This window comes from Bos mutus, chromosome 8, assembly GCF_027580195.1.
Source record: "Bos mutus isolate GX-2022 chromosome 8, NWIPB_WYAK_1.1, whole genome shotgun sequence".
NCBI lineage: Eukaryota > Metazoa > Chordata > Mammalia > Artiodactyla > Bovidae > Bos > Bos mutus.
The window spans coordinates 65,615,036-65,642,963 of record NC_091624.1 but is presented as its reverse complement, the minus strand read 5'-3'; the positions used below and the strand labels follow the sequence as shown (position 1 = coordinate 65,642,963).

Sequence of the window (27,928 nt, the reverse complement as noted above, 5' to 3'; positions counted from 1 at the left end):
TTTGATCTTTATCATTTATTATTTTTATTTGGACAACTTATATACATATGTACAAAATACCTACTGTCAGAATCCTCTTATAATTTCATTTGATTTACAAAAATGGGACAGCAAAATAACTTAGGTCACTAATACTGTACAAAAATAAAACTGATTAAACAGTTGTAAAGATCAGTATCTTACAGTGTTACAGATCATTTATCTGTTGTGAAAGAACATCTCAATCTATCCAGAGTGATGAGTACTGTGCTAAATCTACCTGCAACTGACAACTAATCAGTTTCTGTAATTATAACTACCAAATATAATTCTCAAAAGAAGCATGATGTAGGGCTACACACCTTAAAGCCAGGGCATCGTTCCACAGTGGTGAAGGGCTCTCTTCTTCCCTAACCAAGGAGAGGAGTTCTCTTAACTCTAAAACTATTAAATTTTCCAGAATATGACAACTACTTACAGTATTAGATAGAACAATTTCTCTTTCTTTTTAAACACCTGCAATAGTCTTTCAAAAAATTCAGTTTGGTTAAAAAAGTAAACAAAAATTACTATCCTGCATTTGGATTTTTTAAAGTTAAATCCATGGTCTTTTTAATATAAAAAGTAACTGTTTCATAGTTTTAGTGTTCAATGAACTCTAGTAGTCCTATTTGAACCATATCTTGATAGAGTAAATCTAATTAGAATGCTGGTTCCTGTTTTGTTATGTGTTAAAACAGGAGTTATCACAAAGAATAAAAAGCCTTGAGTTTATACGTTATATTATTATAACATATAAGAGAATATCAAATGTGAGTTCTTCAACGACTTGAAAAGGCAAGTACAACTTTTTTTTGGGAAGTAAATTGTGCATTTTTTTTTAAACAAGTTGCTGCATTTACATCCATCTAAGTGCTGGACAAAAGCCATATATAGATTTACTCCTGAAACTATAAAGATTGTCTTTCACTGACTTTGCTTGGTTTTCCTTCATTTCGTTCTGTGAGGGAAAGATGAGTTTGTACAAGTTAGTGGGTTGCTAGGCAACCCCAAACTCCTCACTCATTAAAAGGCAGCGTGCAGAGGATCACAAGCAGAACCATTCCATGAGTTCAGTAAGAAACAGGCAGCCTAACCTATTTCGTATGGAAGAACAGATGTCCTTAAAACTTATTTTGGACACAGAAATTAAAATTTGGTTTAAAATAAGCGTTTCAAAAATCTGAAACAGAGGTAGAAAGTGTTCTTTATTTTTCCTGACATGTTTTCCCGTGAGAAAACACTTTCCTTTTTATCCCATGGACTGATCCCAGTCCCTAATGTTAAAAGCAGTTCTTTTTATAGAACTACTAATGCAACTACACTGGTTAAACAAATCAAGGAAAAACACCGTGCAGGTGATGGCTACTGTACTGGAAGTTGGAATCAGCTGTGACCCATGCTTGCTGCAAGAGCCCACACTGGTTCTGAACTGGAAACAAGCATGTGTCAGGTGAAATGATGAGTTCACCAATAGGTGGGCACCCCAGGTTTACACAACACATCTCATAGCACACGTATAAACTAGAGTGCACCATAGCTCCCTGTTTTAAATATTAGATAAAATTGTCAGAAAATGCTTCTGATGAAAAAAAGAAATGTAAACATTTCCCCCACCATCACTGCTGAATCCCCTATTTGAGGTTTCTTCTTAATGATGAAAACTCAGTTCATTTTTCTGACCACATAAAGGCCAAAATTATGTTATCAGATAAATGGCATATTATGGATGTAGTGGTTGAGGCCATTTTAGACACCTGGATACAAGACCTATAGTGGTGAGGCTACTGATGTAAAATGTAAAAGATACAGTGATGTATTTTCATCCCTGCATGTTCCATGTGCCTTCCTTTTCCGAAAGAGACGACTCTGCAGTCTCCTCTGAAATCATTGTGGTATTTTCCCTTAGCACTCACTACTTACAGGGATGTATTATTTTTCTTTTCACATTTCACCCCCCTTTTCTTTTTACATAACTCTTGCACCTGTTAGTGGGAGTTCTGTAGGAATATGAGATGGTAACCAACAATGCTTTTCCCCAAAAAGCAGACGTTCCCAGAGCTAGTTACCATTATGCACTCATTCAAATAAAACCCAGCAGAGTCAAAGCCCTCCTGTTCATGGCATTATGGTACAATAAGATGAGGTTAATTAAAAGGATTGGAAAATTTGGAAAAGTTAATAGAGCTAAAATTCTGTTTTTTTTTAAATTAAAAAAAAAATACTACCCTCCTTCTCCTTCAGCATCTGTTGTATATATATTCTGCCCTCACATCTTTGCCATTTCACAGGGAAACATGTACTGTAAAATAAGCAGATTATAATGCGTTTCCAAACAGAATGTCTGCTTCTATCCTTAAAGCATGTATTTAACTTATTCATCCTCTGCATTAGAAAATAAAAGTGCAGCTTATGTTCAAAAAGTACAATTCATACAAAGCAAGGTTTGAAAGTTCTGTACTTAGTGTAACCTTTCAAAGGTTTGTCTTGATTAGTATAAATTCAGACTGCTTACCCATTGACTATAAGTAACTTTTTTGTTTTCAAGTCTTTAGATGACAGATCATGCTGGAGTAGATGTGCTCTTGCTTGCATAAAGACAGCTGTGCTATGGCGTTTTGTATCTCAAAAGGTAACGTGATTCAAGAGAGTGGTTTTGCTAAAGAAACCGAAGCACACTCGTCATTACATTAAAAGGTAAGAAAACAATTCTGAAAGACAGCAAGCAGAAAGGGCCCAGAATCACTGTGTGATGCCACAGGTCAACTCACCCAGTCAGACATATGTACACCAGTGTTGTATCTTTAAATTCTACCCCAGTCTTGGCCTTACTCCCTCCCCCCACCCACCACCACCCCCCAAAAAAATTAAGGAGAGGGAAAAAAAAAAGCATTTGCCTTCCCTCCCACAGTCAGAGACAGTTCAGAGTTGCCTCTGCAAGGGGACCAAGTGTTGACTTTGATCTCAGGCTACAATGTGCTTTTAAAAACAATGCAGGGAGAGGAAAATTAGACTAGAGACCAAAGAACAGCAACTTCCTATGCTGGCAGCACGCCTCCTGGGGGCCGTGGTTCCCACGTGTCTGTCTGTTCGCTGGGAGTAGTTTGTCCTTCCAGGTCTGTCCCTCCCTGGCTGAGGTGGGCAGCACCTCACAAAGGGTTGGCCAGCGCCTTTTTGGATCGCTTGATCATGCTGGGGTGGAACTCTGTGTGCCGCCGGGCGTGCTTGGTCAGGTGGTCGCTCCTCATGAAGCGCTTCTCGCACAGCGGACAGCGGAACTGCTTCTCCCCTGTGTGGGTGCGGTAGTGGCGAGTCAGCTCGTCGGAGCGGGAGAACTTTTTAAGGCAGTCTGGCCATGTGCAGGGAAAGGGCCGTTCACCTAAGAGGAGGGAATCAGGGACAGAGGTTAAAGGTCACCAAAGGTCACCAAAACTCTCCAGGCTGGTCCTGGTGGACTACCCAATCACCATGACTCAAAGGATAAGGCCTCTATGTTCCGGGCTGAACTGTCTGCCCCTATTCAGAGATCAAAGTCCTAACACCCAGTACCTCAGTCAGAATGTAGCTGTATTTGGAGACCGGGTCTTTAAAGAGTTAACTGAGGTTACATGAGGTCATCAGGTTGGGCCCTAATCCAATGACTGGTGTCCTTATGAGAAGAGGAGATTAGGTCACACCTCACACAGGAAAGGCTGTGTGAAGATGATGGGAGAAGGTGGCCATCTACCAGCCAAAGAAATGGACCTCAGAAGAAACTGGCTCTGCCAACATCTTCATCTTGGACTCCTGGACTCCAAAACTGTGAGAAATAAATTTCTGTTGTTAAAAGCCAGGGGCCCCCAACTTCTGAGCCATGGACCAATACCTCCTGTCAGATCAGTGGTGGCATTAAATGGCGCAATAAATGTAATGCACTTGAATCATCCTGAAACCATCCCCACCATCTCATCCATGGAAAAACTGTCCTTCATGAAACCAGTCCCTGTGCCAAAAAGGCTGGAGATCGCTAGTAGGCCACTCAGTCTGTGGAACTTTGTCATGGCAGCCCTAACAAAGTAATACCATGAAGAAACTGCTGAGACTCATCTCTGTTAGGTAAATGAGCTTATACCCAATGGATCCCCAAAGAGCCTTGGAGACTACATTTTCCAGTTTTTTTCTGCGCTGTTGCTGGTTTCATGAGTTCTCTCTGAGGATTCAAACCTTAGCCCTTGCTAAGTTTCCTGGCATTGTAGAGATGGAAGAGAACTGAGCATCTAATCCAACCAACCTCCTGCCAGGGGCTGGCATCTCCCCTCAAGTTCCTGAGGGCCTGGCCATCCAGCTTCTGCCTGAACAAGTCTGGTGGCACAGCCCCATATTTGCCAAGGAAGCCTGCTTGTTTCTGAGCATCCTTTGTAATAAACTGCTTACTGATGTGAACCTGCCTCCCTGTGAAGGCCATATTTCAACCCTAAGAATTAGTTTGTTCCCTCTGCCACATAATAGTCCCTTAACTATCTGAAGACTGCCATCATGCCTTTCTCTTTTCTTATCTGGATGAAATAATCCTAGGTTCTTCTATATTTCTCATAAAAGAAGAACTCACATTATTCTAAAATAATGGCAGGGATTTCCTGGTGGTCCAGAGGTTGAGAATCCACCTGCCAATGCAGCAGACACAGGTTCAATCCCTGGTCTGGGAAGATCCCACAAGCCACGAGGCTAATAAGCCCACAAGTACTGAAGCCGACATGCCTAAGAGCTTGTGCTCCACAAGCCACTGCAACAAGAAGCCCATGCACCACAATGAAGATCCAGTTCATTAACAGCCCCTAGAACTGAGGAAATACCCAGTCAAAAATAAATAAATACAAATTTTAAAATAACTAAAATAATGACAAAAGCATTACTACGAACAAAGCTAGTGGAGGTGATGGAATTCCAGGTGAGCTATTTCAAATCCTAAAAGATGATGCTGTGAAAGTGCTGCACTCAACATGCCAGCAAATTTGGAAAACTCAGCAGTGGCCACAAGATTGGAAATGGTCCGTTTTCATTTCAATCCCAAAGAAAGGCAATGCCAAAGAATGCTCAAACTACTGCACAGTTGCACTCATCTAACATGCTAGTAAAGTAATGCTCAAAATTCTCCAAGCCAGGCTTCAAGCAACACGTGAACTGTGAACTTCCAGATGTTCAAGCTGGTTTTAGAAAAGGCAGAGGAACCAGAGATCAAATTGCCAACATCCACTGGGTCATTGAAAAAGCAAGAGAGTTCCAGAGAAACATCTATTTCTGCTTTATTGACTATGCCAAAGCCTTTGACTGTGTGGATCACAATAAACTGTGGAAAATTCTCAAAGAGTTGGGAGTACCAGACCACCTGACCTGCCTCTTGAGAAACCAGTATGCAGGTCAGGAAGCAACAGTTAGAACTGGACATGGAACAACAGACTGATTCCAAATAGGAAAAGGAGTACATCAAGGCTGTATATTGTCACCCTGCTTATTTAACTTATATGCAGAGTACATCATGAGAAACGCTGGACTGGAAGAAGCACAAGCTGGAATCAAGATTGCTGGGAGAAATATCAATAACCTCAGATGTGCAGATGACACCACCCTTATGGCAGAAAGTGAAGAGGAACTGAAAAGCCTCTTGATGAAAGTGAAAGAGGAGAGTGAAAAAGTTGGCTTAAAGCTCAACATTCAGGAAACGAAGATCATGGCATCTGGTCCCATCACTTCATGGCAAATAGATGGGGAAACAGTGGAAACAGTGGGTGGCTTTATTTTTCTGGGCTCCAAAATCACTGGAGATGGTGACTGCAGCCATGAAATTAAAAGATGCTTACTCCTTGGAAGGAAAGTTATGACCAACCTAGACAGCATACTAAAAAGCAGAGACATTACTATGTCAACAGAGGTCCGTCTAGTCAAGGCTATGATTTTTCCAGTAGTCATGTATGGATGTGAGAGTTGGACTATAAAGAAAGCTGAGTGCCAAAGAATTGATGCTTTTGAACTGTGGTGTTGAAGACTCTTGAGAGTCCCCTGGACTGTAAGGAGATCCAACCAGTCTATCCTAAAGGAGATCAGTCCTGGCTGTGCATTGGAAGGACTCATGTTGAAGCTGAAACTCCAATACTTTGGCCACCTGATGCAAAGAGCTGACTCATTGGAAAAGACCCTGATGCTGGGAAAGATTGAGGGCAGGAGGAGAAGGGGACGACAGAGGATGAGATGGTTGGATGGCATCACCGACTCAATGGATATGGGTTTGGGTGGACTCTGGGAGTTGGTGATGGACAGGGAGGCCTGGTGTGTTGCGGTTCACGGGGTCGCAAAGAGTCGGACACGACTGAGCGACTGAACTGAAGTGAACTGAATGACAAAAGTGCATGTACAGACAATGGTTTCACATGTATTATCTCATGGAATTCTTACATGACAGCCCATGAAGGTGGCCCATTTTACAAATGAGGAAACAGGCTTAACACTCCTCAGTGTTTCCACATCCCTTCCATTATCGTTGCTCTCCTCACATTCCTGCTCCTGTTTCCTTGTCCCACTTAAAATGCAGCTAAGCCTCGCCCTCCAGACATGATCAGGCCAGCACTGGGGGCCTCCTGCCCCCTAGACTGGCAGGGGAGAGTCTGTGTCCACGTTTGTGAGGGACACACACAAGCAGAAAGGCAGAAGGAGCTACTTCGGATGAGTATTGCTTGCTCTTCTTGTGACTGTTACCCACCCCCAGCTCTGGGTACCTGCATCCCTGCTCCTCACGCCTTTCCAAGCACAGCCCAAAGCAGCTGCTTCACAGACTCAGGGAACAAACTCTGGGTTCCACAAAAGTCTCCAGACACTCCTTAGGTAGGTGTGAGGAGTGAATATTGTCTCACTCCTGTCCTCACCTTCATGGAACCCAGAGAGAGGCTCCAAGGGCTGGGAGCTGCCCAGTGTGGTGCAGCTGAGTCATCCAGAAATGATTCCTTCCCCCAGCTTCTCCTAACCTGTGCCAGAGATGTGAAAATAATGAGAATAACAACAAAATACCGCTATCACCCCTGTGACAATCTATACATGACTAAGATTTTATTTGCTGCTCTCTAAGCAGAGCAGCAGTGACACGCCATGTACAATCTACCTGCTCTTACGGGAAACCCGATGTGGGCAAAATGAATTTTTATACACAGATTCACTGTACAAAGGTCAAAGTATAAATATTTCCTCCCTGAGCTCTAAGCTGAAAAGCCACAGCAGCCGATGGCCATATAGCAAGCCCGTGGATTCCCAGCTCTACCCAAGGCGGATGATGTGCAAGGAAGGGGCTTCAAGCTGAATCCTCTGAAAATACCAATGACATGGAGTTGAAAACGACAGTTTTGTAACTTCTGTTGGATTAAAAAGCATTTGTACCCAGTTCAGCAGAACTTTCGAGCAAAAGGCAAAATGCAGGTTTTATCAAAACCCAAGAAGTCTGAGCCTCCTGGGGCAAGGACAATGTCATGTCTGACTTTTGTGCTACCTGTGCTGCCAGGCTTTTAAATGCCTCAACTGTGTACTGAGTCTGCTCATCCTCCAGGTCTCTCATAAGACCAAATCCTGCTCAGAATTTCCCAGAACACGGAAAGATTTCTGGGCTATTTCAGAATCAGACAGCAGCAAAGTCCTCTCTAACCTCAATGAAGACTGTATGGAGAAGTGTTCTTTTAAACATGTTACATTAAAAAATATAATGAATGGTTAGAATTTACAGCATGAAAAGCTGTAAAAAAAAAAAAAAAAAAAAGACCAGAAACCCCTCTCTCTGTTCTCCCTACATTGGAGCCCTCTCTCCACTGCTTGATGATCTGGTGGGAGGGAAGTGATGACAAGGAAAAGCTCCATGTTTTCTCTATGCTTGTTAGGACAAATGCGCATCAGAGGCAGTTTCCTTGAGGGTGTGGTAATGTGGTTTAGTTATTCACCGGCACGTGTTCTTTCAAGTGCATCATGAGGATTAATTTATTTGAATGAATCTGTGTCCATTGTGGGAAAAATGGGTCAGAAGACCACTCCAGCATGTGCTAAGATTGGAAAAGAAATAAGGCATTCCCTGTTTCAGCAAGATGGAAGTGATAGTCAGTGGAAAACTGTCATGAAGCCTGAACCGGCTGTGTGTACTGGAGAACTACTAAGTATATATGTTTACTGCTTTACAAACATTCCAAGTGTAATCAGGGTCCGTTCCCACTGCCTTCACTTTCATTCTGGCTTCTGGCTGTACTTTCTTCACTGCCCCTCACAGTAGTCAAGTGATTGTTCTCGTTGCTTCTAACCCAAGGTACTGTCCTTGCCCCAACATCCTTTTCCCTGAGTGCTTAAGAGAGGAGAAAGCCACCCACAGGGCCCAGAGCAAATCAGAGCCAATAAGTAGCCTTTGTTAGAGTCATGTAATGTGTATAATTCAAGCTTACAGTTTCCAAGCATTTAAAAATAGATCTACTTGGAAGTGAGTTGCTAGTCTAAAAGCTCTAGGATTGTTTTGATTTTTCTTGGATCCTTTGGAAAAGCATTAGGGGCTTTTGGTCGATGATCTAAATCAGGAGTTAGCAAACTTCGACCCATAGGTCAAGTTTGACCTGCTGGAATAAACACCATCCTTATACTTAGCTTTTACCAAATGGTTAAAAAAAAAAAATCAAACGAATATTTTGTGACAGGAAAAAGTCATATGAAATTCAAGTTTTCATGTCCCCATACAAAGTCATTGGAACACAATTATGCTCATTGTTTATGTATTACCTATGGCTGCCTTTTTACTTGGGCTTCCCCGGTGGCTCAGCTGGTGAAGAATCCACCTGCAATTCAGGAGACCTGGGTTTGATCCCTGGGTTGGAAAGATCCCCTGGATGAGGGTATGGCAACTCACTCCAGTATCCTTGCCTGGAGAAACCCCATGGACAGAGGAGCCTGACTAGGCAGTGCTGAGTGGTTGTGACGGAGATTGTATGGACCACAAAACCTAAGATGTTTACTATCTGGTCCTTTATAAAAAGTTGGCTGACCCCTGGTCTCAATCTGCAGGCCTGATTCTCTATCTGGCGCACACCAGAATTTGTAAATCTAAATGTCTTCAGGAATCAGACACAAAATAAAAGTGGGTGACATGCCCAGTATATTAGACTGGATCATGGACTGTAGAGGAATCTGGAGCCAACTGGGGAATGCTTTCCACACAGAAAGGCATTCAAACTCCACATCTGATAAAACACTGTGCCAGCCAAGCAGTAAGCAGGCAGGGGACTTGAATTCTTCTTGGTGATTTGCAATTTGCAGCCCTTGGAAATCATCCACCTCTTCAACCCAGTGGAGAGTTTGCATACAACCTACTATGGAATGCATTTCCGCATGTTAGTTAATGATAGACACACGTTAAGGTATCTGGAAAAATACGTATGTTTTGAACCTAGGAAAGTATGGAATGAGGAAATTATACATAGAGAGGAAAGAGAATTTAAGGCTGAATGAGACCGGAGATGACGTGCAGAGAGGGAAGGATGGGTCTCAGAGGGGCTGTGATTTGCCTGCATCCTGCAGCTGGGGGTAAATCAAGTCAGGCCCTTCCTTTCAGCTCAAGTCTAAGATGCCAGAAGAATGGGTAGCCTTCTTTATATAGAAAAAAATCATATGGCAAAGCAACAATTAATTAAACAATATTTAAACTTATCTTTCGTATTAATGAGAGAGTCACCATCCTCCTGGGGTGGGGTGGGGGGGAATAAAAAAAAGACATGTACAAGACTAGGGCTTTATTTCTGGCCTTCACAGGAAAACACACCCAGAGGCAGCGACACAATAAAGGCTGCTTTACTGAAGCAGAACTGTTAACAGCACAAGTTTCTGTGTGTTCTCATTATTTATACACCACTCCCCTCCCCTCCCCTCTCAGCAACAAGCTAAGTGCTTATTATCACTGACAGACTCAGCTCTGAGTATAAAAGAAACTAGATCGAAGTGGCTACTGAACACGGCACCGAATGTGTAAAAGATTTTCTTTACAGAGACAGGTCAGGCCTCTAGAAGTCTTCTGGGCCTCCAGTAGGTTCAAGAGAAGTAGTGGAGGGCCTGCTGGTTATGCATTTGCCAACTTGATGGCTCATTGCTTTTAAGAAAAGAACCTCTACCCTACCTGGTGATTGGCTGACAATGCCAAGTGAGGCTTATTCTTCTGTGTAAAGTTGTGAAATGAACAGTGCTGAGTGTTCTGCATAGAAGGAGAAAGAGGACAAGCTTGGAGATTGCTAACTAGATACATCTAACCCTGTTCAGGCTCCCCTGAGCTCAGATGGGCAGCCATTGAGGTACCACCCTGGATTCTCAACTCTCCCCTCTCTGGCTCTCCTTCCACAATTCCATGGAAGAGCCAAAAATAGGCTAAACTTAACTGACACAAGAGGGTTAAAAACACCCTGATACTTCCACTGCTTTGAGCAAAAGTAACTCAGTCTAGTAAAACAAATCTAATGGAATTAGGCCTCTTTTTCAAAACAGAATTCTAAAAATGCCAATTAATAATCGCAGCACCACACAGATGTACAAAATCAAGGCTGTTTCTTGAGGGAAAATAGTGTTTTTCATAATTACAAAAAAGCAACTAGGATTCCAGAGATAAAAAGATAATTTGATATTGGAAAATCATAATGATATTATTCCTCATTTTAACAGGCTAAATTCACCCCCACTTAGCCTCACCCGCACACACACATCTTGCCTTCAAAAATATAGAGCAGTATTTGATAAAATTCAACATCCTTTTTTTTTTTTTTTTTTTTTTTTTTTTGAAAACAAAATGGCTCCTTAAAGAATAGAAAATATAGATACAAACCTTTCCCCAGCAAGGTCAATAGTAAAAGAAGGTAGCATTCCCACTCAAGTCAAGCTCAAAGAAGGAATAGATTCCTGCCCCAAACATCACAGTTATTCAAATGTTATTCAGGAAATGCTACTGAATGCAATTAGATAACAAATTGAGAAGTAAATTGTGGGAAGGAGGAGGCGAAATAAGAATTACTTGCAACTGATAAAACTTCCTTTTTGGACAAATTAAAAGGCTCCTCTGTCCATGGGATTTCCCAGGCAAGAATACTGAAGTGGGTTGCTGTTTCCTTATCCAGGGTATCTTCCCAACCCAGGGATCCAGCCCACATCTCCTGCATTGGCAGGTGGATTCTTTACCACTGAACCACCAAGAAAGCCTGAAATCAACTATACTTCAATAAAAAAATTTGAAGAAAAAAATGCATTCATAGGTATAAATATACCAAAGAGCAATGGTTTTCTTATATGCTAACCACAGTCAGTCAGAACAAGCCTAAAATAAAGTTCAGGCCCTGCCTGAAAATCATAAAACTATGATATCACAGGAATGAATAAATGGGACATTTCCCATGATCTTGGATGCTAAGACCCAATGGTGTGAGTATGGCTATTCTGTACAAATTAATCTATAAAACTAACACACACTAAAGAAATTCTTCTTGAACTTGACAAAATTATTTTAAAGTTCACTGGGAAGAATAAATACACTCAACTTGCCAAGAAAATTTTTAATAGAACAGTAACAAATGAGCACTTGTAATACCAGTTGTTAAAATGTATGATTAAAGCTGTAATAATTAAGATACTGTAATACCAGTACAGGAAAAGACAAATCAGTGGAGCAGAGTCAAGTCTGAAAATAAACCCAAGACTATAGGGATGGGTCATTTCAAATCACTGAAGAAAAGAATACTTAATTCAATAAATGGCATAGATATTTGGTTAAAAAAAAATTAAACCTGAATCCCTACCCTTACACATTTCATTCAAGTTCCAAATGGACTATACACATAAACGTAAAACATAAACCTCAAAGGTAGAAGAAAATACAGGTGAATATTTTTAGAATCCTGGCGTAGGGAGAGATTTTCTAAACATGAAACCAAAGGCAGTATTCTATTTGAAAGACAGTTCTGAAATACGTAAAAATGTTAAAATGTTTGCAATTTGCAGCTCTTTGAAATCATCTACCTCTTGAACCTGGTGCAGAGTTTGCATAAAACCTACTATGGGATGCACTTCCTCATGTTAGTTAATAATAGACACATATTAAGGTATCTGAAAAAAGATACATGCTTCGAACCTAAGAAAGGACGGAATGAGGAAATCATACATATAGAGGAAAGAGAATTTAAGAATTTAATATATATATATAAAAGAACCAAAACAGTGAACAGTGAACTAAAGGAAAATGCAGCATAAGTCAAAAGGTTAAATCTACAGTACAAAAAGGACACTAGCAAATCGACATAGCCCAACTTAATAAAACTTCTTGTTAGTCGCTTAGTTGTGTCCGACTCTTCGCAACCCCATGGACTGTAGCCTGGCAGGCTCCTCTGCCCACAGGATTTCCCAGGCAAGAATACTGGAGTGGGCAGCCATTCCCTTTCTCCAGGGGATCTTTCTGACCTAGGGATTAAAGCCAGGTCCCCTGCATTGCAGGCAGACTCTTTAACATCTGAGCCACCAAGGAACTGGGCAAGGATGCAAACAAAATAATCTAAGGAAAAAAGAAATACTAACAACCAATTAAAAAATATATTTAATATTAACAACCAAATAATAAATATATGAAAATATATTCAATCTCATAAGTAATCAAAACATGCCAATCAAGAACACCAGTGAAATATACATCAGGATGGTAAAAATGCTACAAAGTATGTTCATATACCAGTCATTGATGGTGGCATGAGAAAATAGGCATGGGTGAAACTTATAATTGTTCCAGGACCTTCTGGTAATACATTTGTCCAGGAATTATTTGTGGTAACAATAAGAGAGGAATACGAAAATACACAGGGATACCAGCATTGTTCATAAAAGGTAAAACTTGGTAACAACCTAAATGTCAAAGAAAGACCTGGTCGAACACTTCAGTGTTCCACACAAAGGAATAATATGTGCCTGTTACAAAGGTCCTTGATGGTTCTGTACAGAAGATGTCAGCAATTCGTGGCTAAATAAAGAGAGCAGTGCATGATCTGCTGTGTATGTGTGTAAACATTTACGGAGAGGAAACATCTTGGAAGAATATGCACAAAATATGAAAAATGGTCATCCAGAGGTGAGGGGATAACCTCTACTTTTTTTGGGGGTAATTTCCCCCTATGTTTTCCTGATTTTTTTAAGAGTAAGTACTATTTCTTTCATAATGAGAAGTCAGAAGAGTCTTACATAATGATGATGAGTATGAGTTCAAACTTTTCCACCAACGGGTCGATCAAGATTCCAGGGGCAGGGGAGGATTTACACTCTATTGAGAAATAGACTCAAGTGTCCCAAACTGAAGAAAGGTGAAGGCTTGTTCTGCTTCCTTCTCCAATTGTTGGAAAGTGAGAGACTTTCAGAATAAACGGTTTTATTCTGTATTCTCACCCCTCCCCCACCTCCTCCTCACCTACTTTTTCCATATGTGAAAGGAAGATGGCCCCTGCAAGAAGAGACAGGACTCTCCCTTCAGACTCTGAGTGACACAGGCAGTGATGGTAGGACTGCCCCACCAAGGCACAGGCTCCCAGGAAGCAGGGGGAGAGAGAGAAGGGCAAAGACAGGAAGCCCGAAGCCCAGAGCCCAGGCTGGTCCCTGTGCTGACCGCAGGCCATTGACACTTCACTGTCCACTATCATCAACCCTCATTCCCCAAAGGAAACTAATGCTGACTTGCAGGTACACAATGTGAGCGATGCTTTACTGCTTTTCATTTCTATTACCCAAGTGCAGATGCACCCATACACTTACGAAGAGGTGTGCATCGTCTGGATATAGCCAATTCTACAGTTTCCTGCATAAACCATTCCAATTAGTACCAAACTCAAAAATCAAGAAATTAAGAGACTCGTGTTCGCCAAAAATATTGCTATCTACACAGGTAGATGTCCTGAAAAATAAAAATTCTTGATAGCATTAGAAGGATAATCCTGCCTGAATGCCATCCCATCACATTAAGGTTTGCTCCTGGCCTCTCTCTGTCTGAATCCTTCTTGTGATTTGGTTTCCTTTTACATTTATTTCATTTGTTGATACAAGAGTCATGATAGTGTCTGGATGTGAGCTTTTACTTCCTGGTCCCTGTGTTTATCTGTGGAAAGCAGCCTGTCCCCAGATTTGGGGTTCTGAACCGGGAAGTGGGCGTCTGTAACATCTGTCACACACGCTTCCTCACTGGAAGCTGGTGTCTAGGTGTACGGAAGCCAGTCAGCCTGTCGGAATACTGCTTGCATATCCCTAACCTCAACTGACTCATGAGAGGGCGCGTGTGCCAGGACCTCAGAAATGAAGATGACAGACTAGGGTCTTGACTCTTCAGCTGCTCAACCCAGCAAGAGATGTGTCATTACGTCTTCATGTCTCCACTACCTGGCCCCGGCTCAGCAACTCTGAAATGGCAGAGAGGTGCGGTGATTGTCCCTCGTCCACACAGCTAGGTCTAGGCCCAGATTAGTCAATTCCCACGAGTGCATTCTTCCTCACAACCCAGACTGTGGTGTGCTGCCTTTGTGCAGTTTTTGCAGGGAAAAAAAACAATAATAAATAAATAATAATTACCTATCAGGAACTAAACACTGAAAAGGATATGTAAGCTTGATGGCAAAACTACGCTGAGAATGGAGATTCTTTGTGTCTTTGCATTTTGAGTCATTTTTATGACCATGTAATTCAAACCTGTATCAAGTGAAGCCAACTCAGAGGGCCAGTGACTGGACCAAGGACACCCAAATCCCTTTTTCTGTTCTGAGCACAGAACAAAATTAGAGGTGAAAGAACACAGGCCTTAACTAAATGTAGAGCGCGCCTCTTCCGTGTTTTTCTAATTCCCTTACTCCCAGGCCCTCCTTTCAAGACGTACTGCCTCAGGGAGGGAGAGACAGTTAAAACAAGTAAGCTGCTGCTGAGCTTGAGGTTTCAAAATAGAGTTTTAAAAATGTAAAGCAGACGCTGAAACCCTTAAATTCTCTTAATTTTCCAAAGCTTCCTAGCAAGACCTGAGCTGCACAGAGAGAGAGAAATCAGAGGGGCTGTGTTTAGGGAACAGATGCAGAGGTCTCTGAGGAGGGCAGGCATTCTGGACTCTCCTATTAGAAACAGGCTGGGGCGGTCTGAGGGTAGTGGCCCGTGCAGCCTGGCCCACTGCATGCCCGGAGCCTGTCCGAGCCCCTCAAGGGAAGCCCCCTACACACATCGGGGTACCTAAGGAGTTGGGCAGCCACACGGAGAAAAGGGTCTCCAGGGCCTGCCTGAGTTTCCACCCCTTCAAATGTCGGGTGAGGGAAGAGGCTGTTCCCAAGTCTAAGTCCAAGCACTGGGGAGGACGCTAGGGGAGGACAAGGCACGGAGAGCAGGGAGACACTGCGCAGAGGCCCTCCTCAGCAGAGGACACCCACATATAAGCAACGGGACCCACGCTGGCGCATGGCACCCTGGGGGAGGCCAGCAAGGCCAGAGGAGGCCACGCAATGTGGACAGCCCTCCTGTGATGCCAGAAGAGACCAGGCTCTTGCCCAGCAAAGAAATCACTCCCAAGAGAAAGAAAGGCAGAAGGAAAGGGAGAGAGAACTCTGATTTTGTGAGCACGTACCCAAAAAAGAATTTAACAAAGAGTAGAGTGAGAGACTCCAAATTGCCAAAATAAAGTTTGCCCACCCAACAGCAGAAACAGTGGTGAAGGGAGGGGGCTCAAGAGAACTCAGTTCTGGTTATGAATAGTTCCCTTTTGGTGCTTCCCAGGCTCGTGACTGGGAAATTCTTACCCAAGGACATAGCTGCTTTCTGAGGGCCAGAAATCTTGGTGGAAATGCAAGGAAAACCTCTCCATGTGAGCCTTTAGGTAACATTTTTTGTAGCGCCTACAGCTTCCAGTCTGGGGGCAAGTGCTACCCAGAGAGCTGGAGCCGTTGGCTCAAAAGACAATGGGTAACACCAGGAAACACAGGAGACTGCTGTCTGGTAAGTGGATGCTTCCTCCTCCTTCCTCCTCCGGCCTCCCAGGTCACGGCAGTCATCGTGACCCAGAGTGACTATCAGTGATGCTGCTACAGTGCCAGATTTCCAGCTGTTTCTCTCTGGGCTCCACCTCTGTATACTGCTGGCACGATAGTAAGGCTGTAATGACCACAGATCCTACTCATGCATGCCACATGTGCCACCATCAAATAGTTTTTCCAGCCTTAACAGAGTGAGCCACTAATTCATACAGTCTGGTGTTTGTCACCAAAGACCATGAAGAAGGACAGGGTTGAGTTGTCCAGCTCTTACCAAATAGCCCCTCCTGACTCCCCCAGCCCTCCTGGGGCAGGCATTCCTGGACAGGCTTTGAAGTTTGAGAGCAAGCAGGGCGTTGAGAAGAAATGACTCAGGTCAGAGGAGCAGCTGGTGGTTTCTTTCACACTGAGAAGCCCTGCTTCAGTGGGTGATGCTCAGCAGACAAGCATCTTGTGGCTGGCCATGGGTGATTTGCAACACCAAAGAGGGAAAACAGCTGTTCGTCATTCTGCCTATTTTCATTAAAACAGCAATGGTACAAAACTACTGTAGAATTATGGCAGTGTAGGGGTTTAAGTCATTTTTATGTGTTTTTGTAAGTTATTTTTAAGGTCTAATTTTTGCCTCTTATGATTTATTATGGTGTTCTTATTGGGCATTACATGCACTGAATAGACTTCAGAATCCCAGTGGGAACCACCATATAAATAGCTCATCTTTGTATAGACAAGGTCTCTACCTAATAGCATACAAGGTGACAAACATTCAGGCAAACAAAATTCATTCCCCTGGGCATTAAAATAGACAACTGGAATTGAGACCAAGTGAACGGTGCTGCTGATCACATTGCTGCGGCTACCCGTATTCCATGTGAGTCTTTGGGTTCTGGCTTCTAGAACATCCACTGAGGAGGGCCTATGGGGCTAAGCCTGACCACAAGAAATACATGTTGAGATAATCTGTCTTCTACAAAGACCACTTAGTATATGCTCTGGTGGATATCTTACAGGTTGAACTCCAGAGAGAGTTCAGAGCTCTTTCTCTTCAAAGGGGAGAAAAATATGGGGGAAAAAATGTCATACTACTCAGTCTCTCGTTTTGTCAAACTCTCCTTTTTGGAATAGCTGTCTGTAGTTATAAATGGGTGGACAGAGTGGAGAGTTGTTGGTGCTGCCTGTCCGGCACCTATTGCTTCTTTGGGGTAATCAATAGCACACCTAGCATTTCCCTTTGGAAACCACCCATTCCTCACTCAGTTTACATAATTCCAGGTAGGCAACCCCACACCCCAGCCTAGAGGCTGGATGTGACCCAGCTGAGCCACAGTGACTAAGTCCAGGGACAGGCACAAAGTTCTAACTCGGTTATGCAGCTTGAAGCTGGGGACTTTTGCTGGAATCATTAGGAGAGGGCAACTGTCTTGCCACTGGGCTTGCTGAATTGGCAGGAAGGGAGGCTGAACTGCTGGCAGCCATCTTACCACCATTCAGAGACAGCCTACCCGTAAGCAAAGCCAAGGCAGAGGAGAGCAAGGCTGGGCCAGGGGGAGAGGCAGACGCTGACCACCTGTATCCAGGGATGCTGACACTAGCGCTACCCGCAAAGGAGTTGGTAATGGCAGCCAATAAAGTTCTCACTTTTACTAAGCCAGTCCAAGTTTGGGTTCTTTCCCTTCCAACCAAGAGGCTTGATTAAATCAGCTGTGGGCCCAGAATTGCGGTCTTTTTCAATTGGAAGGATGCAGGTTCTGGATACTATTGGAAAACACAGGATACGTTTGGCCAGCTCCATGATTTCTGAAGGTATCCCTCACCAAGCTTTATAAAAACCAACCACAAGCCAGAGCTAACCCAAGAGTAGAGACAATGGTGCTTTGCGCCAAATCCAAGAGAGCCACGCAAAACACGGGGTCTCTTCCCACTGGCAAAACCCAAGGGGTCCTCGCCAACAACCATCATGGCACAATTCCAAACACCTAGAAACAGTCAAGGAAAAGTTAAGAGTAACCTTGGACCAAGTTTACTAACTCCAGTTTCCTCCTATAATATGACAAAAGTGTTAGTCGCTCAGTTGTGTCTAACTCTTTGTGACCCCATGGACTGTAGCCTACTAGGCTCCTCTGTCCATGGAATTCTCCAGGCAAGAATGCCAGAGTGGGTACCACCCTATCTCACAGGACTTCTGGGAGTAGAAATGTGACAGTGTGTGTAAACCATTTGGCTTGGAACTTGGCATGTAATATATGCTGGATGTTATCATTATTACTATTAATAGAATTACTAATATTAATAATTTACAATTATTACTATCATTATTATTATTATTCACAACGTTCACAGTGCCTGCTATTAACATCTAGCACAGTTCTTTGCATGTAAGAGTACTCAATAGTAAGTATTATTTAAATGAATAAGCTACTGGATTAATGTGGAACTGTAAACAAAAATTCTGGGAACTATAAAGACTTCTGGGCAACACATGTAAATTATTTTTAAGTGTAATACTTCCTATATGGAGACTGTCCTAAGTGCATTAAATACCTCAATTGAATTAAGTCTTATAAAAATTCCTTCAGTATGTAATTACTGAACTCCATTTTACAGATGGGAAAACTGAGGCTCAGAGAGAGAACGTGGCAGAGGCACGATTCAAACACAGGTGTGTGAGGGACCCCCAAAGCCCATGTTCTACTGGCTCTACCTACTGCCTTTTTGTTGAAGGTAAAGACCTCTTTGGCGACCCCTCATGTTCAAGTTCCTAAGGGTGGGCTGGTTTCCTCTTCACAGGCCTTACTCTGCTTTTCTGACTGCCACTGTCCCATCAAAGCTGGCTCCATGGAAGGGAGGGAGGGTGAAACCTCACCCCATCTCCGTCTCTTTGAAAACAGAGGATCTAAAGGATTCCTTCCAGTTCTGAAATATCTGTAGTTCTCAAGCAGAATGTCTGGGCTTCTGTCTATTGCCTACCTCACTGGTCCCCACTTTGGTTCAAGTCAGGTCCTCTGGGAGGGACTCACTTCCAAAACAACGGAGACTCGCCTTGGAAAAATGTTCATACTTCGTTTAATACAAAATACTGCTGCCTGCTTTTCAAATCCTTGTCATTAATTTTGTATGGCTTAAGCGCCCATCTCTTTAATCTATTAAAATAGAGTCCTCAATTTTAAAAAAACAAGGGGGGGACTCAGTCATGGATGAATTCCATTCTGCTGTTTGAATTTTCGATCAAGTTCAGTTTAAAAAAAAAAAAAAAAATCAAATGCCTAGTGGTCCTGGATTTAGGATGGTGAATTTACTAGTTTCTGCAGGTCCAGAACCTCTAGATTTCAGATCCAGATGTTCAGTTCTCACCTCCGAACTCCAAAGGCTGATATTACAAGCAAAGCCTGAAGGTGTACCATCATAAACACGGGTTTTAAGCACAAACGGAAAGGATGCCATGGAAGATCCCACGCATAAAAAATGGATGCATCTCACTCCCTTAGTGGGAAAGGCATTCTCAAAGAATGATAACGTTAGTTCTATTATTTGCTGAGGGTACTGCTAGAGGCTGGGATAAGACAAATGTTTACTCTTGGCCTTAATGCACCAAAAAGGTATTAAAGTTTCAGAAGGACTCCAGGAAGGGAGGAGTAGGAAATCTCACAGGCGCTGGCCTTGGGCTGTTTCAGAGCGCTGCTCCCATAATAAAAGGGGAGAGGTCCCAAGGGCTGACTCCACCTCTGCCCTTTCACTCCATTGTTAATCTGGTTAATGCAAAGCAGCTCTTTAAATCCAGGGTTTTTTTGTGTTTCGTGTGCTTTTTTTTTTTTTTTTTAAAGTTTACCAGATTTAAGCAGATTGAAATCTTCAGGAGACCTTGGGGGAAAGGAATTCAAGTCTAAGAACTGCCAAGAATTCAGTGAAGGAATATCTCCTTTTGGCTAAGCTCTGGCTTGGAGAACTTCACCTTCGGAGGGCCTGGTGCCCTCACTGTGTTGCTGAGCAAGCTGAGACTTCAGGAACCTGCTAAGACAGAGAGCCAGTCTTTGAACCTTGGTGCTATTTTTCCAAACCCTTCATAGCCCCCCATGCTTCTACGGAACGATCCCCGTCTATCTGAAAGGGTAAAAAGGGTTCACTTTTTTACAGACAAAATGATGGATGCGATGACCTCTCAAGGTCACTTCCAACCTCCAAATTCTATTATTTTGATACTTACAACTGCCACCAAGCACTCTGAGTTGGGCTTAGGCCTGTTACTAACTTCCCAACAAAAAGTAGGGCGGAGCAAGAGACAGGACTGCTCAAAGACCACTGCAGAGGATCCCATTTCTTTCCCTTTTTAACCATCTGTGAGGTTTTTTCCTTCCCTTTGCCCCTCCTTTTTGCGTCTGTTGCATGGAAACAGAAAGTGCCTTTGTACCAATTACTAGGCACTAATTTACGTTCTTCAGTGGGCGCTGGGCTTGCTGGAGAAACATTAGGAAAAGGTAGGAGGGTCGGATGTGGGGGAGGATTCGAGCAGCAGAGGCCTGGAATGCTGCAAGCTTTTTCTCCAAGCCTGAGAGCAGCCAAGGGGAGGAAAGGAAAAAAAAAAAAAGGAAAAAAATTTTTGGTAGTCAAGACTAACAAAAATGACAAAGCTAGCTTTAAAAAAAAAGAAAAAGAATCAAGAATGCTCATGATCATAAGGCATGCAGAAATTAAAATGATTGTCAAGAAACCTGACTTTAACCAGGGTACAACGTCAGGTTGTTTTAGGGGCTCCTGAATGATTGAATACTGGGAAATCACCCGCCCACTTTTTTTCTCAATGAGCTTATTAAGGAAGACCATTGTCAGCCACTTTCCCAATATGTCATATGATGTTTCTCCCTGGGAAGTTCAATCTGGGAATTTCCCACAGACGTTGCAGAATGACTAGTTCTTGGGATAAACATCAACAATTGGGCCAGGAATGTAAATCTGACCCTTATGTTCAGAGTCCCAAGAACTTATTTTCCTCAGGTTACATCTTTGCTGAAGGTAATGAGGTGTTACCATCAAAACAGAGTGAAATGTACTCTGGTACCTCCCTCACTGACCGAGGCCCCACGTGCGTCCCCTCTCCTCATGACTCTCAGAAGATTTGAGAGGACAATCACAGGAGACAATGGTTTTACTCATTAATGCTACTCCTCTTGTATTTTCGGTTGTAATACAGTAACCCTGCCAGCAACAGCAGCTCTTCTAAGGCAACTCCACTCTGTCTTGCTAGGTCAGCCATATGGAGGGTGATGAAGGATGGGCAGGGGGCGGAGGGCAGTGAGGAAGAAGCAACTGGTCCTTCCTCTCTCGGGGACCAGGAATAAAGAGCTCTCAGGTCCCCTCACAGGTTTCTGCCCCCGGGGTGAGACTCCAGCAGTGAGCTGGGAATCAAGCAGCCGTGGGCCATCTTCCCTTGGAATCAGGGGAAACTCAGAAGCAAACCCAACAGGCCATCCTTGCAGTCCTTAGAATCCTATCATCCTCCACAGCTAGAGCCCATTTGCAGTCCTTTGCTCTCATTTTTTCCTGACAGGATACATGAGCTTGTGCCTAGACAGTCTCACTGGGGGTGGAGATGGGGCTAAAACTGCCCCCATAGGGCAAAAATTGGATCTTAGGCAGGTGGAAAGTCTTAGCTCTTCCAATGTTTGTGGCCTTCAAAAGGGGCACAGTACATAAACAGCTCTACAGTATATCTGTGGTATCAAAACGTCATGGGGGAGGGCAGTTATGGGGGAAAAAAGGGCTAATCTTAGGGGAGAAAAAGTGGGAATAAAGGGTATGGAAGCAATTATCTATGCAGATCCCACTCAGATTTAAGTGTATATTTACACTGACATATATTAAGTACGAATCTGCCTGCAATGCAGGAGACCTAGGTTTGATTCCTGGGTCGGGAAGATCCCCTGGAGAACGAAATGGCAGCCAACTCCAGTATTCTTGCTTGGAGAATCCCATGGACAGAGGAGCCTGGCAGGATGCAGTCCATGGGGGTCACAAGAGTCAGACACGACTAAGCAACTAAGCCACCACCATATTAAGTATATTTACACTTAATGAAGCATGTCAGGCTATGAAATACTATTCTACATCACTTTGGGGAGCCTTATGAACAGAAGAACAGGGGAGAGAGAATGTTTCCTTAAGAATCAAGGCACAAGGCCTCCCTTCTACTAGACAAGAGTAAGTGGGAAAGACTGAGCAGGGGTTACTTTATGGACTGCCTAGAGGCTACTTCAAGACCCTGCCCTGTCCCCGAACCCCTGCCGTCTGGGTGACAGAAGTGGGTCCATCTCATACCTCTGATGGTACTAGAGTCTCCTGAACCAAAAAGTTGACTCCAAAGCTTTTTGGAGCAATTAAGGAAGAAGAGTTCATGAGGCACAGAGCAGGCATGGCTCATTTTATATGACCAAAATTTTAAAACTTTGGTCTTAGGGAAGGAAATAGACCTGAGTGAAAGCTAGCCAGTGTGGACATTCCTAGAGAGGCCAAAAAATTGCCCCATAGGGCAAAAATTGGATCTTAAAATGTAAAAGAGGTCTTAGCTATTATTTCCTGTTTGGATGATAACTTCCATGATGGGAACTCCCCAGATCCTCTCCACCACATATTCTAAGTAGCCCAGGGAAATGTTCAAACAGGATAAAGAGAAACAGAAACAGCCACTGTTGAGCCCTTTGCAACTCTTATCTCTCCTTGTTTTTCATGAATGTCCCTTCTGCCCTATTGAAAAAAATATTTTTCTACAAAGGTGGGGTGTGATAATTGGGATTTAGGGCTTTCTGGTTTTCAGAATCCTGTAACCAGTGCCCTTAGCCTCAAACCCATCGTCACCACTTGGGGACAGTTGATTTAAGTCCCTCCGAAAAGATAGTGAAATTGCACCTGGCATGGAATAGGCTTAGGGTGTCTATCCTTGGGATGTCAACCCTAGGATGACTCTGTATCAGCTGGTTCTGATGACTTCTGAGCTGGAATTTGGATGTAGTTGTTTACTTCTCCAAAAGCTACTCCCATGTGTGTGGGTGTGTGTGTGTGCAGGGTGACCACAAAGTCAGGGAACTTGGGATAATCTTTTTGTTTGTGTGCTTGTACAGAGATTGAGGGCACGTGGGAGAGTCTTGGGAAATCAGTGGGTTTGGGTGGGGGCTTGTGAAGGCCCAATTTGGGGTGTATGCTCCGAGGTGGGGGGAGCGTGTTGGTGTGGATGTGGGTGTGCCAAGATAAAAGTTGGTTGCATTTTCAAATAATAAGCTCAATATGTTTTCAGGCAAAGTACGTACACCAGTGGGTCTAATACTTATTCAAAACAATAATACTCTTCAAAGAGTCTGGAGATAGAAAAGCTCATATTTGTTTTACTTGTTTTCAGATTAACATAGATTCACTGCTTAAACTTTAGAGGTATATCAGATGAGAAGATATCTGATCTAGAGGGTACAGAAAAACAAACTGAATGTAGTATTAGAAAACATAAAGTACAGTACTACTTAAAAGTAAGTTTCTCCTATGTTTGCTGATTTTAAGCTCTGCCTATCACACACAAACTATTATCTTTACACAAAACCTTAAGTTCAGAGAAAGTACCCTATCTTGTGGATTAAGAAACTGAGGCTCAAACAGAGAAGAGACTGCAAACTTAAATGCCAACAAAGACCATGTAAATGATTAAAATAAAGGACATCCCCCTTACAAAGAATGGTCAGTTCAAGCCAACTGCTGTTGGGCAGGAATTCAGGCCCCATATTGCCAGATTGTTCGATTTTCTCAGAGAAGCCAGAAATCTGGATTTGTGTGGAAATCCTTATTTTTCCACGTTAGTAAAGAAATTTTTATAAACCCTGCACTGACCAAACCAAAAAATTTGCAAAAAGCAAATTCAGCAGCAGACCTCCAGTTTACAAACTCTGAATTTAAGGAACTAGGTTAAGGTTTCACAACTCAGAAACAGTAAGTCAAATCAGAATGCAGCTCAGTCCACCTCAAAAGGATCTTCTCTCTTAGGCTACTCTAGAAGGAACTGCACTGAACTAAACCACAGTTTTGCTTAAGTGGCTCAGCTTTTAAAGCCACTGGTTCTATACGAGTGGCAGCTGTATGGGGCTCAGGGGGAGGAGAGCCCGCAGCAGGAGGGCTTCTGGTTGGGCCACACAGACCAGGGGGGTGTGGCTGGAATTTTAGTTTTTAAAGTCTCCATAAAATACAGACACTCCAATTGCTATTTCTTAGCCATCTTCTGGGTTTAATACCAGCCAATAGTTTAAAAAATCAAGAAGCTGCTGCTGCTACTGCTGCTAAGTCGCTTCAGTCGTGTCCGACTCTGTGCGACCCCATAGACGGAAGCCCACCAGGCTCCCCTGTCCCCAGGCAAGAACACTGTACCCCACACCAAAAATAATCTAACTGGAGGCTGAATCAGAAACTTCCAAATGCATGAGACCTCCTACAAGTCTTTTATTTAGAGTAGCCTTTGCACAGGACAAAGAGTATCTTCTCCAGCAGGAGTACACTTCTGACGGTCTTTACAGAGGCAGTGGTTTTTGTCTGACCATGTCCTAGTATTATCACAGAGCCCCCAAACTTAACTGAGACAACTGCGACTACCATATCACTAGTTTCAAAAGACTGACTGTAACATTTAAAATGGGATTAATATTTCACTTCGTTTTCCACTCTGGGGTGTAAAAGGTTCTTCTGAGCTGACCTGCCTCATGGAGTATTAAAGAGCAGCACGCATGCACGCACGCATAGGCAGCCATTTCTGTAAATGCCTGAGAAAAATCACTCAACTGAATGGTCCAGAATACCTTTCTGAGTTGGGCAGACTCAGGGAGCTCACAAAGAAGCTCTGCAGGCCTCCTCAACTGCACGACTGGGCAGCTCCCTGAAGGAGAAAGTGCCTTTGCTCAAGGTGGCAGAGAGTGTCCCTGTGAGCTGAACTCCGGGAATATGGCTGACACAGCCAGGCCCGCCCAACAGCTGTTGGTGAGTAACACCCTCTGGTTAGTATACCCCTACTTCACCCCCGGAGCCATGCTAAAGGTCACATCCCCCAAATCAGGCACAAGATACAAACTGTAAAATGTGCTATTTTTTGGCAACCTAGATGACAACCCCAAAGAGAACCTGATTTTACATTAACGGTGGAGGAAATTCAGCTTTACTCCTGTGCCAGCAGCCACCTCCACAAGAAGCACTTTCCAAAGGAAATAAAATATGAGATGCAATTACGTAGCCTTTTTAAAAAAGCAAAACCAAATCACACCAACCAATGATCATTTTGAAACCACAGGCCCAGGGCCTCATCTTAAAAGCACTAACAATTACACCAAAAACCGGCAATACTTTCCAAGGAACTCTGACAACCTCCTCTTAAACATGGTGTCATAGGACAGATGGAAAAGGAGTTTCACGAGAGGACTAGGCACAGTGCTTCCTTATTAGAAGAGCAGTGATAAAGGACCCTGACACTAACCATGGTGAGAGGGCATGGTCAAGCATGAAAGCTTCCCAACTTTTTCTGAATATGTTAAACAGAACCAACAGTATTGACTGACCGACGACGTTCCTGTAAGTCTCCAAAGCCTATTTTATACTGCAGATGTCTTACCAGCCACATGCATCAGTGATCAGACCTGCCTTTTGCTCTCCCTGGGAGACCCCCTTCCACGGGGCCTCTAAAACACCCCAACCTTCATTATCAGCCTTGACCTCTGGCAAGGACCACACCTCCTTGCTAAGTGCTCTATTCAGGGTGGAGGGTGCGATCTAAATTACGTGGGAAAAAATCCGCTCTGAAATCTTATTAAAAAGACTAGTCGTAAACTTAACCAGCCATCACTTGATCAAACTCCTCTGCTGCCTGAAGCAGTGTTATTTTAAACCTCTCTGAGGACTCTTGGCCATATTTAAAACCACCTTGGCAAGCCCTGAAAAGTAGCAAGCATACAGCTAACCGAGCCCTTAGTCATCCCTAAAAGGTTCCATGTAAAGTGCGCCGCTTCTCCCCAGGTTTCGGCCACTTCGCTGCAATCCCACAAGAGAATAAAATAAAAGATACACCATTTGACTGTCCCCCTCAAGCCCCCGCCAGCGTCTGCCCAGGTTGGGTGGCCCCATAGTCGCCCGGTGCGGGAGTCCTGGGTGGGGGGAGCGGGGCGGGACAGGGGAGGGGCCGCACGACTCCCCACGAAGCCACACACAGGGGCTAGCACTCAGCACTCGCTCTGTCCCCCAAAGTTAAGGCTCTCCATGGCTTCTAGAGGCTGGGGACGATTAAAGAGAGTGAGCTCTCCGTCTCTACCAGGTTCAATCATTTTAAAGAATCATCCAAAATTTTGCACCCTTTCGGCCGCATATGGAATCCTCAACGCCCAGGAAGACTGCCTGGCCAAAGGTTAACTAACCCCAGAGTTGGGTTGGAGAGGGAGACGCCGCTAACCTGTATGCACTCTGTAATGGGCTTTGAGATGGGAGGATTTTCCATAGACTTTCCCACAGCCACTGTAGGGGCACTTGTGCCTCTTTTCGGAGGCGTGTTTCCCCTTCGCAGCCACTCCAGGGTGGAGGAGGGAGAGCGGGCTGGGCGCGCTGCCAGGATCCTGTCTCTCCTCCGGGCTGTGGGAAGGACTCGACCCAGATTCGGTGGTCACGTCGCTGTCGGATCCCATATCCTCATCCGGACTCTCCAGGCTGTCGCTGCACACCGAGGGGGTCTGGATGGGTCGGTACTTGTTCAGGTCCAACAAGCTCTTGGCGATGGTGACCAGCGTGCAGTAATCCTTCCAGGTATCCCCCGGGTCACCATGTTCCTTGGTCACCTCGCGCTCAGGTAGTCGCAGCCGCTCGGCGTCCGGAGCGCCCCCATGCTCCGGCACCGCAGCGCGGTTCGAAATGGAAACCAGACACTGGGCAGCCACGAAGTCCATGTAGGCGGCCGCGGACATGGTGCGGGCGACAGCAGCCCCGGCGGCGCGGCCAAACTTGGCGGTGGCTGCGGAGGTTCGGCTCGCCGTGCCCTGGCCTCGGACTACGAGCGCTGCGCCGCGCGGTGGCCAAGGGGGCGGGGGCGCGGGGCGCTTCCGACTCGCAGAGCGCGAGGCGACCTCAGCCCCTCATCTTTACGTAACCGGCAGCGCCTCCGCACGCAGCATCCACGGCCCCGGGCTCCGCCGCGCTGCCGCCTCTCGCCGCCGCCGATGCCCAGAGCCGGGCGCGATCCCCACCGACGGGCGCGCCCGCCACTCCGAGCTCGTTCCCTTGGAAAGATGCCACACGTGGCGGTCGCAAGTTTATTCGACCGAAAACGCCCCCGAGGCGCTGAGAGAGGAAACTGCAAGAGAGGTACACGCCCTCGGCCGCCTCTCCGTCGAGCCAAAGCCCCAAGACATTCACCCAACCACCTGGACGCGGGTGGCAAGCGCCGGACGAAGCGCCAGGTCTAAGAGACACTTTTCCCCCAGTCCACTGACAGCTTCTGAGCCCCTGCTCTTGCCGGTCCGCACCGTGCCGGCATTCTCTCGCACAGTAACAATTTCGCAGAATCCCATCACGTCACAATCCGAACCCCCTCCAATTGGCCAGTGGGGAGGGTGATTCAACTCTGTTTACTTTCTCCCGCTGCCAGTCAGAACGGCCTTTCGGTGGAGAGGTGCGTCTAGAACTGAGGCGCGCGGCCAATCCGACTGTTCCGTTTCGATGCCTCGTGCTACCCCTACAGCCTCGAACGCTGACATTTAAAAGGGTAACAGCCGGGAGGCTGGAAAGGAGCAGCCGGACGTCTTTGGAAGTGCCCCTCAATCCCTTAGCCGGTCCAGGCCTCCTGGCTCACGTTCCAGCTGGCGGAGTTGTAG

At 44.6% G+C, this 27,928-nt stretch overlaps 1 protein-coding gene across 1 annotated transcript; it reads right to left on the bottom strand.

Moving 5' to 3' along the window:
• KLF9 (KLF transcription factor 9) lies at nt 1-27,928 on the bottom strand. Its single transcript, XM_005897474.3, has 2 exons — nt 26,518-27,928; nt 1-3,397 (listed from the first exon to the last, which is right to left on the bottom strand). Exons 1-2 carry the CDS (start codon nt 27,020-27,022, stop codon nt 3,168-3,170), a joined length of 735 nt encoding a protein of 244 aa, XP_005897536.1. The 5' UTR covers nt 27,023-27,928; the 3' UTR covers nt 1-3,167.

Coding starts and splice junctions, on each gene's coding strand:
- KLF9 (XM_005897474.3), bottom strand. CDS start 27,022: ATGTCCGCGGCCGCCTACATGGACTTCGTGGCTGCCCAGTGTCTGGTT. Junction 3,398..26,517: donor CCATTACAGAGTGCATACAG/GTTAGCGGCGTC, acceptor CCCTCCTCTTAG/GTGAACGGCCCTTTCCCTGC.